Source organism: Excalfactoria chinensis, chromosome 4 (genome assembly GCF_039878825.1).
Source record: "Excalfactoria chinensis isolate bCotChi1 chromosome 4, bCotChi1.hap2, whole genome shotgun sequence".
Classification (NCBI taxonomy): Eukaryota; Metazoa; Chordata; class Aves; order Galliformes; family Phasianidae; genus Excalfactoria; species Excalfactoria chinensis.
Window position 1 is genome coordinate 4,943,629 of NC_092828.1, and position 12,922 is coordinate 4,956,550.

The 12,922-nt window shown below is 50.5% G+C and overlaps 1 protein-coding gene across 1 annotated transcript; it reads left to right on the top strand.

Moving 5' to 3' along the window:
• Positions 1 to 309: 309 nt before the first annotated feature.
• Positions 310 to 3,380, top strand: FOXI3 (forkhead box I3). Its single transcript, XM_072336351.1, has 2 exons — positions 310 to 1,030; positions 2,791 to 3,380. The coding sequence occupies exons 1-2, from the start codon at positions 334 to 336 to the stop codon at positions 3,378 to 3,380; spliced, it is 1,287 nt and encodes a 428-aa protein (XP_072192452.1). The 5' UTR covers positions 310 to 333.
• Positions 3,381 to 12,922: the final 9,542 nt, after the last annotated feature.

Here is a 12,922-nt window from a genome sequence, read left to right on the forward strand (position 1 = left end):
GGGGATGCTTCCCGGACCCCCTCGGCCATCTAGACGGGATCCAACCCCCCCACCCCACACACCCACACCCCGACACACCTCAGGTCCCTCCCCTATGGCCGCTTTTGGGGCCCGGCCTTGCCCCCCTCCCCGCCTCCCTCCCCGCCCCACTGGCTGCTCCCCGCACGGCCGGCCCCGCACGGCAGCGCCTATAAGGCCGCCGCGCCTCAGCCCCCCTGGGATTTTGGGGGGTCCGACGAAAGAGGAGGTTTAACAGCGAAAGGGGGGGGGGGCCGCCCGGGGCGGGCGGGGGGGGGTAAGGAGCCGCGAGCCGCCCTGCATGGCCGAGGGATTATGAGCGCCGGTGAGTTGCAGCAGGCTCAGCCCAGACCCTCGGCGCCGGCGGCCGCCCCCGTGCCCCCGCAGCCCCGCAGCGCCCAGGAGGCTCCCGAGATGGCGGTGTACTGCAGCGAGAACTTCAGCGTCTACCCCCAGCCCAGCCTCCATCCGCCCGGCGCCGCCGCCGCCGCCGCTGCAGCCGCCGCGGCCGCCGCCGCCGCCGCCGCTTCGTCGGGGCAACGGGCGGGAGGGTACGCGCTGGGGGACTACGGGGCTCCTGCCAACGCCGGCTACCTGTGGGGCATGAACAGCCCCGCGCCCTACCTGCAGGGCCCGCCCGGCTCCGGGGCCGCCACATCTCCTTTCCTGCCGCCCGCCTCGTACGGCTGCTCGCGGGGCGGGCAGTTGGTGGGCTCGCCCTCGGGTCCCGGCTCGCCGTCGGCGGGCGGCGCGGAGCTGAGCTGGCTGAGCTTGGCGAGCCAGGAGGAGCTGCTGAAGCTGGTGCGGCCGCCCTACTCCTATTCGGCGCTCATCGCCATGGCCATCCAGAGTGCCCCCGAGAGGAAGCTCACCCTCAGCCACATCTACCAGTACGTGGCCGAGAACTTCCCCTTCTACAAGCGCAGCAAGGCGGGCTGGCAGAACAGCATCCGCCACAACCTCAGCCTCAACGACTGCTTCCGCAAGGTGCCCCGTGACGAGGACGACCCCGGTGAGGATGGGGGGCGGGCGGCAGCTCGGAACCCCCGGGATGGGGATGTGAGGGGATGTGGGAGTGTGGGCTCCTTACCGTGCGGTCCCCGGGCTCCCTTGTTCCCTTATATCCATCCCTGTGAGAGGACCAGTCTCCCTTGTCCCCTCATGGCCATCCCTATGGGGTCGCAGCGCTCTGTTGTCTATTCATGGCCATCCCTATGGGGGGACAGCACTCCATTGTCCCCTCAAGGCCATCCCTATCGGGGGACAGCGCTCTACTGTCCGCTCATGGCCATCCCTATGAGAGGACTGGGCTCCTGTGTTCCATTATGGCCATCCCTATGAGGAGATCATCTCCCTTATCCCATCATTACCGTCCCTGAGATAGAATCAGGATCACCTGCTCCCCCATTCCCTCTTGGCCATTCCTGTGCAGGGACTAGGGTCCTTGTACCCCTCATGACCAACCCTCTGAGGAGTCCAGGTTCTCTTGTCCCCTCATGGCCGTCTGTGTGAGGAGACCATACTCTCATCTCGTGTTCCTTTGTGGCCATCCCTTTGACTGTACTGCATGAGCTCAGTGCCGAGGAGCCCAGGCTCTTCTGTTCACAGCCATCCCTGTGAGGAACCCAGGCTCCCTTGTCCACTCATGGCTATCCCTAGGCTCCTTTATTCCCACCACTCTGAAGAGATCAGGTGCCCTCAGCCCCTCCAAGCTTAGGCTGTGAGGATCTCTCCCACCTTTTGTCCTCTTCTGAGTATATCAAGCTCCTTTTGCTCTCCTTGGGTTGACCACTGCATCCTGTAGGGGATGGTGACTGGCCCCATTCCTCAGTCCCCCTGTCTGGGCAGGTCAGGTAGGCTGAGGCCAGGAGTGCTGGTTGTGCAAGGCCTGGATCCTTTGGACGTGATTCACGGTTCCCCTCCCTGCCCAGCTCTTGCCGGCCTGTCCCCGGGGCACAGCCAGTGCCCAGGAGTGGGTGTAGCGTAGGGGTGTGCTGGGACAGCGCTGGGTGGGATGGGAACATTGAGAGCTGGGGCCTTTGGGGGGGACACTGCAAGGTCATGGCTCCCATCAGTTGTGTGGGGACAGCTAATGGCACCACAGCCCACTGAAACAAAGTAGTGGGCATGGGGCAGCTTGTACCCATCTTTCCTAGAATTATAGAATTAGTAAGGTTGGAAAAGACATCTAAGATCAAGTACAGCTGTCAGCCCATCGCCACCATGCCCACAAAGCTATGTCCCTCAGTGCCGTATCTCCATGGATGGTGACTCCACCATCTCCTTAGGCATCCTGTTCCAATGCACTACCGCTCTTTCAGAGAAGACATTTTTCCTAATATCTGTCCTGAAGTTTCCCTGGTGCAATTTGAGGCCATTACCTCTTGGTCTGTCTTGTGAGAAGCGCCATGGCAGGGTCTCCACCATGTTGGCCATGCTGCAGATATGGGTATCCTTGTTTGCCATGTGGCAGCCAGAGCCAGGGAAGCCTCGCTTCATGTTCCCTTTAATCAGGTCTGAAGCAGAGATTGAGGTTGTGGTGGGGGATCTCCTCCTCTGTGTGGCCTTAATGTTCTCTTGGGCATTGCGTGGCAGGGGGTGATGATGTTTTAGGGCCAGGTTTTGGATTCTTGCACTGGACAACAGGTAGAGGAGGAGCAGGTGTGTGTGCTGCATTGGCTGGGCGAAGCATGGATACCACCTATCCCTCTGCTGTAGGGCTCTCTGTCGCAGAAGCTGATTTTCTCTCTTGCTTCTCCTGTTTTCCACCAGGGAAAGGAAACTATTGGACCTTGGATCCCAACTGTGAGAAGATGTTTGACAATGGGAATTTCCGGCGCAAGCGCAAGCGACGCTCAGAGCCCAACACCCCCGCAACCACGGCTGCGGCCTCCTCACTCGGGGGCCTGAAGACTGAAGAAGAGCGACCCATCCCAGCCACAGGCAAACCCTGTGGAAACAGCCCACCCCCAGAGCTGGACCCATCGCCTTCTGCCAGGGACCATCCCAAAAGCTCCTCTCCTTCCGGTATCATTTCATCCACCCCGAGCTGCCTCAGCACCTTCTTCAGTGGCATGAGCTCGCTGAGCGGTGGGGGCAGCCGGCTGACGGGGGGGCTCAGCACTGACCTGCATCACAGGAACTTCTCTGCTGGACAGCTGAGCAGCGGCACTTTCACCCCTTCCAGCAGCTCATCTCAGGAGGTGCCTTCACCAGAACAGCTGCAGCGAGTGGCGGGACCTTCCCCCGCCTACTACAGCTCCTTCCATCCCAGCAGCAGCAGCCAGGGCGCCCAGTACAACCACTACTACAACTTCACAGTCAACAGCCTCATCTATACCCGGGATGGAACGGAGGTGTAGGATGCCGGGGCAGTGCTGCAAAAGGAATGTGAGGTGCAGGTGTGTGCGTGGGCAGCATGGAGGACCGTGTGCTTTTGCAAACAGCATTTCAATGTGGACGCTTCCCAGGAGTTCATCCAGGAAGACAGATCTTCTCACCTTTCCAAGCAAAAAACACCCCACAAACACCAGCAGAAGGCAGATGTAAAATCTTTTCCCTGTCCTGGAAAGTGTTAGGTGCTTTGGGTGGCTTTGCCATCTCCATTCTGCAGATGAAAGTGAACTGAATTAAGATTTTCAGAGGTTTTTAATCTCGAATGTAGAATAAGAAGTTGAAAAAAACTATGCTCATAAAATGCCACGTCAGCAAGAACCGGGCGTAGATGTTCTGTGAGTCTTAGAAGAGAGCAGGGAAAAAAAAATAATGAAGAGATTTCCTATGAAGTGCCTTGTACAATGTACTAAAAACTCTTCTGCCAGCGATTGCCTCTGTAAGCCCTTCCTGCCCTGGTCCTGCAATATGCGATGCATGGGGAGGGGACAGGTTGGGAAATCAGATGCCCAAAAGCTCCTCAAGCTCCCCATGAGGTTTGCTCTGTCACCCCGTGCATGGCACCTTGTGCAGATAGGGCCCTGTTTTGTACAGCCATCTTTTCCCCTGAGCTTAGTACCAAAGATAACTCTAGCCTTGCAGCTTTAGCACGAGAATAAACACTGGGGTATTTTTATACATATTTGTATGTAATGTAACTCTCCTGTATATATGTTTCTATGTGGTTTTATATTTGTAAATTATGCTCTGGAGCTGTACTTATTTATAACGTTTTCAACTTGGTTAAAGTTTATTTCACTCCGTTTCCCCCTTCTTTTTGGTTGTTTTTTGTTGTTGTTGTTGTTGTTTTTTGTTGTCGTTTCATTGGTTTTGATTATTTTTGTTGGGTTTGTTTTTGTTTGTTAGCGCATTAATAAAACTTTCCGGCTGAACAGCTGTTGGGAATAAAATGTTCACATAAATGTGGTAGATTTCTGCCTGCTTCTTCCTCAGCGTGTTTGAGGCATTCTGGAGCTCTGTGGGTGACAGGTTTTGCTTTTGCACGGGTCGGGATGAAAGGAACAAAGACTTATGAACAATTTCGTCTGCAGAAAGACCAAAAAAGGCCACCTTGGGGGTGACGCACATGAGCTGATTTGCTGCCTTTTGTGTTCTCCCCGTGCAGGGTGGGCACTCTGGGCTTTTATGTTTGTTTGTTTTTGACTGTCATCTAAATGACAACTGTCGCTTTTCAGCCTGCTTTAGTCAAAAGAATAAAAGCTTGCAAAAGGAAAAGAAACAGGGCTGGCTCCAGCACAGCACTGGCAAATGTGGGTGGGGGGTGGGACCAAGGCTGAGCTGGGCTGCCTGGACCCTCATGCATTTTGCAAATCAGCTTTTCAGATCAGATTGCACCTGCCTAAAATGAGAAGTCAGACCAGTCACCTGATGGGTCAGGCTGAGCCTTCTACCATGAGCACTCTACTGAGAATCCTTCCTTCAGCATCCCTTATGCAGAACCATGAATTCCCAGTTCCTTCTGTTTGTATACATTGTTTGCTGGGTTCCATGTGCGACCATAGAACATAAATGTAAATCTCTTCTGGAGGAATGTAGCATCAACACTGAAGTTAAGCATGAAATCACAGCTATTAACTGTATACGCATCTGGCATGATGTAAGGCCATCCCCGCAGGCTATTCAGAAAATAAAATCATTGGCAGTGTGATGCAGTGCCTCTTCACTGGCTACCTGCTCAACACGTATGGCATTAATGCAATAAGAACAACTGTCCTGATCTAAAATATAATGAAGCCATGATGAAATGTCAGATGACATCCATGTGCTTGGGAGTGGGATCAAGTACTTTCCCCAGCGCTGGCCAGCCGCTGTTTGTGCAATAGCTGAGACCAGTGGGCGAGTGGCATCTCCTGCCTCATCCCCCTCTCTTTCTCCCCTCCCCAGCAGAGATATAATCTTCCTGGCTTTAGGGGTAATTCCTCCATGTCTTGATTTTTGATCATGTTTCAGGTGATGTGGAGGTAATGATAATGGGAGAGAGGGGGCAGATGATTGCCATTAGCAGAACGCCAAGGCGGTCAGCACATCCTGCCCAAGATCCTTCAAAGGGCAAAGGGAAATGGCTTCAAACTAAACAAGGGGAGATTTAGATTGGATATAAGGAAGTTTTTTACAATAAGGTTGGTGAGGGACTGGCACAGGTTGCCAGAGATGTGGTAGCTGCCCCATCCCTGGAGACGCTCAAAGTCAGGTTGGATGGGGTTCTGAGCACCTGATGGAGCTGTAGCTGTCCCTGTTTATTGTAGGGGATTGGACCAGATGGCCTTTAAGGGTCCCTTTTAACTCAAATGATTCTACAGTTCTATGATTCAATCACAGCAGGTGTGGGATGGCTTTATTTGGGTTTGGGTCTGCAGAGTTTGATCTAAAAATGGTGGAGGGATTCCCAACACTTGGAAAGTTTTAGAACCAGTCCTTAAGTGAAGCTGATTCATGTATCAATGTGGCTATTTCACCTCTTCTCAGCTCCATCAGCCTGTTGTCAAACCTTAGCAAGCAATGGGCCATTCTAGGATATTTTCATGCATGCAGCTCATGTTCTTCCAACCAGAAGATTAACTTCATGTTTTACTTTCTTCCACTTCCATCAGCCGTATGTTTCTGCAGGTAGTACCAATAAACATTTCATAGAACCATAGAGTCATTAAGATTGGAAGAGACCACCAAGATCACCCAGTCTAACCACCAACCCATCCCCACCATGCCCACTAACCATGTCCCTCAGTGCCACATCTCCACAGATCTGGAGTACCAGACTCCATCACCTCCCTGGGCAGCCAGTGCTTGACCAGAGAAGATTTTTTTTCTTAATAACCAATATTTACTCATGAGGATCTCAAATCAGTGGTAAATTTGCATTGCTAGACTCTGACAGTCTGTCTCAGCAAACATTCCATAATATTTCATGCCACGTTGGCTGTCTGGTCTCACAGACAGAACCTGGCCGAGCAAGAGAAAGATTAATCCACCACAGTCCTCCAGCCCCAACCCGGAGGGGTGGTGATGGGCTGAAGGATGATTTTGGCATGTCCCCAGCACAGCAAATCCTGCTCTCTCCAGGGAAAGTGACCCCGCAGTCGGGATCGGGGCTCCCGCGGACGCATCGCCCCATGGCTTGGGTATTATTGATAAAGGAATCTGCCAAAGGGACAGTTGGGAGTAGCATTCAGCAAATAGACACCTACCATGCAGGAGGGAGCTGAGATAATGAGCTAATGGCAGCCTTTTTAGGTTTCCTTTTGTCATTACAAGAGGCTCATCTTTTAATGAACAACACCCAGGTCCTGGGAGAGGGAGGACAAGAGGATTCGGTTTAAGGAAAGACTCTTAAAAGCAGTAGGGCTATTGTCATGGGTTTGGGGGATTTACCCTGATTTCCCATTTGAAGGAGGGGGAGAAGACAAAGGCAATTAGCCTGCTGGTCCCGCTCTGAGTCCCCACTCCCCTCCGAATGCCAAGGCCATGGGATGGGCAGCTCTCCATGACAATGAGCCTCCTCCCAGATGGAAATACCCATCCCCCAGCCTTCAGGCCTCTGTCTTCATCACAGCATGGCTGAAACTGGCATCTTTGTGTCCCTCTGGCCCAACCCTATTCCAGGGAGAGCCAGAGTAGGGTGCCTAGGCCTGCATGCAGGTTGCTTTTGAATATCTCCAAGGAGAAGACCCCACAACCTCTCTGGGCAACCTGTGCACGCACACAGCACAGCAGAGCTGCCTGATTGGCAGGGAGCGCTTCCCAGGCTTCAGTTTGTGCCATAAAGATGCTGCCTTAACTGGGCAAACAAGGCCACACTTGATGTGAAACCATGGTTGCATCTCCAACAGCTCCAGCCAAGGACTGGCATTTCCAGCTACTCACTGCACACACAACTACTGAAACAGGCAGCCCTCACTTGAAAAGAAGTCCAAAGACGTTTCAAGCACCGCATTGGATCAGTAACACAGGTGCTTGCCGGCTCCTACGTGTGGCACTTCTCCAGCATGGGGTCGTTTAACTTTGCTCAGCACTGGCCCTATTGATGTGCCAGAAAAGGTTCAGGCAGGCACCTATTACAGGTCTGCACTTGAGCTGCTCCACATTACAAAGGCTTTGCCAGTACAGCTGGATCGGCCCAGTCCCCTAGAGGAGACCCAGCTCCTGTCAACAAAGGAAACTCTCGTGCCAGGGAAGTTAAACCCCCCACCCCCAGCAAAACTCGGTATATTGCAGGGTAGTGGGAGGGGATTTGAGAGACAGAACACAGCCATCCACACTGGGTTTCATCACCCGCCAACTTTCGGAAAGATGGTTTCAATTACTGCTACTGGCCGTGGACTGTGGTTTGCATCTCCTCTGAAGAAGGAGGCTTTTGATTTGTGCTGCCACTCAGCAAGCCCATGAAACCTGTTCACGCTGTGTGCATACAGAAGGATTGATTGCCTTCGTAACACTGGTGGAGGGCAACACTTCCCTGCAATCATTAGGACAAGTTCAAAAGACATAAAAGGAAATCATTCTTGTTATATCCTTCCCTTGTTCTATTTCTAGCAATGGAAAACCTTTATCAAACTTCTCCAGCTAATGCCCCACCAGCCCTACAGGCTTCACCTGACTTTGAATGTCATGCAACTAAATCCTCTCCTGCTCATTGGTGGGAAGCATGAAAGAAGAGGGACAAAGCTTCATCCTGTGGCCTGACCCAAGAAAAGCGAGATGAGAATCAGGCCTGGCTGATGGTAACAGTGGTGGGTGATGCTTCAGCTAGAAAGAGCTGCTCCATGTGGAGACTGCAGTTGTTGGGAAAAAGCTGGCAAAAGAGAGTCTAATTTCACCGTCCTCTTAGAAAATCCCTCCAAAACAGAACTTTAGTCCCAAATGTTTTTTTCTCTGATTATGGAAGGAAGAAATATAATGATTTACCTTTTATTTTTCCTTCTTTTTGGCAGAAATCTTCATCAAGCTGAACTCCCACTCCCCAAAATGTTTTCTATTAGAAAGGAGCCTGATGGAATGTTTTTGACCAAATTACCAAGCGCAAGATTCACCTGGGTAAGGTGACGAGAATTGGCCCCTCAAGGAATAACTGAAGTGTAATGTGAAACATCAAAGGTGTTGTGTTACTTTTTTTTTTCCCCCCCCTGCCTTATACCTGAGCTATCTCTGAATCATATCAAATAATCTTCTCATTTCATAACACCATACAATGCAGGCTAAAAGTGTATGTGATCTGCTTTGTGTACTGCTGAATGGGTGATTAAACTGTCTCACCCGAGGGATATTCATCCGGGGCCTGCCCCAAACACAGTGAAGTCAGGGGAAAGACTCCCACTGACTTCAGAGGGCTTTGGAGCAGACCCATAATCAGCTCGGCTCTAATATACTTCAGGTGGTGTCTACGAGACTGCCCCGGGACACGTAAAAGGAGCTAAAGATTACACATTTGAAAATTAAATATCGTGGGCTTGATCCTGGCAATTGCCTGCCATAGGAGAGCAGAAGCCATCTCCTCTGTGCTCCTGGGATCGTTTTCCCTTCCCCGTGCTGCATTGTGTCTGGGATTTACTGACAAAGCAAAGCTTTCACCATGCAGCCGGGCCTTGCTTACAATAAACAGAGACAAATCAGGTCAGGATCAATGGTTAAGCTACCCTGGGACCCTTTGGCTGGTGCTCATTTTATATCTAATTAAATAGTAGGGTTGAACTGCGCTGTTTTCCTCCTAGGCTGGTTCTAAGGGTGGCACGACTCTCTCATCTCAACTCCAGCTTTGGTGTGAGCACAACCAGTGATCCCAAAAGCACAGGGCTGGTGCTCAGCTCCAAGTCTAAACTGTTAAGTAGCAGAACCAAGCCTAGCCCTCGTAAAGCAATGTGAATGGTACACCAATGGGGGTAAATTATATCAAGGGGGGCAGATTGCATCCTTTACATCCACTGAGTGGATTCTAGTAAGTGGACATTTGGGTACCTACCAGGTAACAGGTTCAAGAACAGAGGAATTGAAGGTGTCTTCTGGTAATGGGGATGAGCTGGGATTTCCTTGCTTCAGGAAGCTGGAAGCTTACATGGAAACTGGACAAGTTCATAGAAAGGAAACCCAACAGGGACTGGGGAGTCAGTGCCTCAACTACAAAGTATACGAGTGTGGGAATGTGTTTTTGGGAGGTACCACTGTGTGATAGAATCTTTCCTGGGCAACCACCTTTTGGCACTGTTTGAGACAGGACAGTGAGATTGACTGCCTGATCCAGCAGAGCTCTTTTACATTCACGTATTTTCAGCTGTGAAGCTGAAAGTATCATTTCAAGTCTCCATTTAGTAGAAGCCAGTGCAGAGCTCTGGCCAGTCCTATTGATTTGAATGAGCACTGAAGATACTCAAATTGCTTCAGTAGATCTCTCCCTCAGAAAAAGCAACCACCCAAAACCTGGCTACTTTAGTACAGATGTGGTGCTTACTTCAGGTACATGTTTCTCTCCATACCCCAGGGAATGTGTTTATTATATTTGAACAAGGGATTGTATTTATTTTCACTGTCATTGCAAGGAATATGTGAGCAGTGGTAAGCCCAGAGCAATGTACATGTGACAGATGTTAAAGTCATTCATCATAACTCTGGATGCTGCTTCTTTCCAGACAGCAAATGCTTGTCACAGTGTGAAACTTCATTCCCTTCCTAGAAAAGTGATGATCTGAGATATGACCAAGGAAGTGTAATCGGCCCTGCTTTACCACCAGGGGTCAAAGAGCACCATGGAGAAGCAATGTGCTGAAGGTTACACAGTGCCATAGCAGAGATAGGTATCAAACCCTCATTTCCCAGTGCCTCCATCACAAAACTGTCCTCCCCTGATGCCTGGTACACCTCCAAAGCCATCCTTTATTGGTGCCGTTATGGAAAAGCACCATGGACCACAATAATTCTGGCCTAAATCTCCACATAGGAGCATGGGTACTGTGGGTGGAACATTGCTCCAGCCAAGCACAACCAGTGGCAGTTAATCTTCTCTCCAAACCCCACAATTCAACTCAGCAGGGAATGGTTCTCTCCCAATGGATTTCCATTGCATCTCTAAGTCCTGTTTTTAATTAGAAGACAACTGGAAATGTGCTGAACCTGCCAGGAATAACACCGGGATCTTACATTGCTGGAGTGACCAGTAACATGTGATCTATTCCCATTCATTTCAATCTGCTCAGGTATTTTAGCAGGAATCACTGAATCTTTTGAGTTGGAAGAAATACTTAAAGCCACCTGGTCCAACTCCCCTGCAATAAGCAGAGACACCTACAGACCCATCCAGCCTGATCTTGAGTGTCTCCAGGGATGGGACATCCACAGCCTCTCTGGTCAACATGTTCCATTGCTATACCCTCATTGCAATTATGTTTGCACCTGGGAGTGACACCAACCTGATCCCATCTGGTTTGAGCTCTCTCCAAGCAGCACTCTGGCTCCTCACAAACATATGCTGCTTGCACTTGTGTACCTCCATGTAGCTGCTGCCATGCTTGGAGCACACCTGCTCTCAGACCTATTTTTTGGTGGATGGATGAGCCCCATGCTGTTGGGGAAGGATGCTGGAAGCAGGAGAATGCTGACTGCTGCTTCCAAGCCACCATGAAAGGATCTTCATCCTGGAAAATACATGGCTTTGCAGAAGAGGAATTGCCCCAGAGACTCCTATGACTACACAGAGCCTATTTGCTTTGCTTGTTCCAGGAGTTGGACACTTTGCTCACATTCAGAAGACACCTGCAAACTGCATCCTGCCCTCCCTGCCCACCTGCACACCTGGCTGCCAGCTTCCCACCAAAACTCCACTTTCTGCTAAGGGTGGGATTGGTTTCACCAGCTTCAGGTGTTCCCATTGCAGGCATCTCTGTATGAATCAGTCACCCTTGTCCCTCTTTTGAACAGATGCAGAGAGATCAGTGCAATGCACCTGGTTTGTTCTTTGAGGTCTACTTCAGGAATGGGTGAATCTGCTTCCCAGATCTCAACAAGGGCTTTCCTGAGCAGTGAATCCTTCCAGTTGTGTTTCAGTGGAAGGTACAGGGATTCATCTTCTGACCAATTCAGGCTTTCCAGCAGGATTGCTATCTGTAGTCCATCACCTCCAGTCCTAAAGGGAAAAATCTCCCTTCTCCTGTTCTAGTGGATGCAGAAAGTCCTCTATGTTTTCCATTCTCTCCCTCAACATTTTCAGCCCCAAAACTATTCTTTCAGGTCATGTTTCCAACATCTGACTGGTCAAGAAAGATCAGGATTGGGCACACCAGTGATGATGTGTCACACCAAATCGCATTCAGACTTAAATCCCTTCCAGGTTTATAAAGACTTCTCAGAGTTTGACTAGATCTCTAATTGTCCCACCACCAGTATTAAAATGTGCTCTATGTGTTAATCTCAAATTCTTTTCTCTTTCCATAATCTTCTCAAGTTTTCTTGCTCTCAGGCAGCACACCCAAATAGGTCCATAGGTGTTACTGCAGTCAATTTTGCTTTTTCAACTCAAGGTATTAACACAGTGCTGGAAAGGTATCTTTCCCCTTCCCTTTTTCCTTCTCTTCCCCTCTTCTCCTTCCTCCTCAGTGTTTTCAGCCACAGCACAAGTACTCATGCTCTGCTCCTCTGCACGTTCCCCTTTCTTGTGTAGGCTGAAACTGCTGGAGGTAGAGGTGTGGCAGTGGTGTTTGATCTTATTTCACATTAAAACTCTTTCACTGAGGGGGGCTGATCCCCCACCCCACGCACACCTTGAAGAGCATCCCACTCCTTCAGTGCTCCTGCGGCAATGAGCGGGCAGGGTAAGGTAATACCCATTGTAATCAGGGCAGGCAGGATCGAGCCTCAAGCAAGCTGCCATCCCCGCAGGCTGCAAAATCTCCTCCAAAATAAAGGTGAATGTGTTGACATCGCATTCAGACCGTTCATGCAGTTCATGTCTTGAAGCATATTCTGGCTCTGCAGAGGTAAAACCTCACCAGGGCATGAATTTCTCTCTGCCTCCCTCAGAGGGGTATCTCAGCACTGCTCATGTTGTCTCTACTTTGTCCTGATGACGGCAGAATTAGGCACTGACAGCATCCTTGTTTGTATCCTTTTGAATTCCCAGATGCAAATGAATGGGAATTATGCACTATAATGATTATATAGACTGCTCCCTGTGGAGGGATAGGCTGGAGAAGTTACTGATGAAGATGGATTGGGTATGAGAGCTGGCAAGAAGGCAGCAGAATTGTCCCTGATGTTCTCACTGTGATTTAAGTAAGTCTCTTCCTTCTGTCATTGTAGAGCTTTCGCATTACAAATGCTGAGTTTGTAATGGAAGCAGTTCTTCAGACTGGATTTCTGCTGCCCACTCCAGTGCTTGGGAAGCACCTGAGAAATTTAACCCCTGTAGATCTCAGCTCCAGGAGCTCATAGGCACCCTGACTCACTCAGGCAAAATGTCCCATTTCATAGA

What these genes read in the sequence shown, in the direction of transcription:
- FOXI3 (XM_072336351.1), top strand. Translation starts at nt 334, where the DNA reads ATGAGCGCCGGTGAGTTGCAGCAGGCTCAGCCCAGACCCTCGGCGCCG. An exon ending in CCGTGACGAGGACGACCCCG is followed by an intron (nt 1,031 to 2,790) that starts GTGAGGATGGGG and finishes GTTTTCCACCAG; the next exon opens with GGAAAGGAAACTATTGGACC.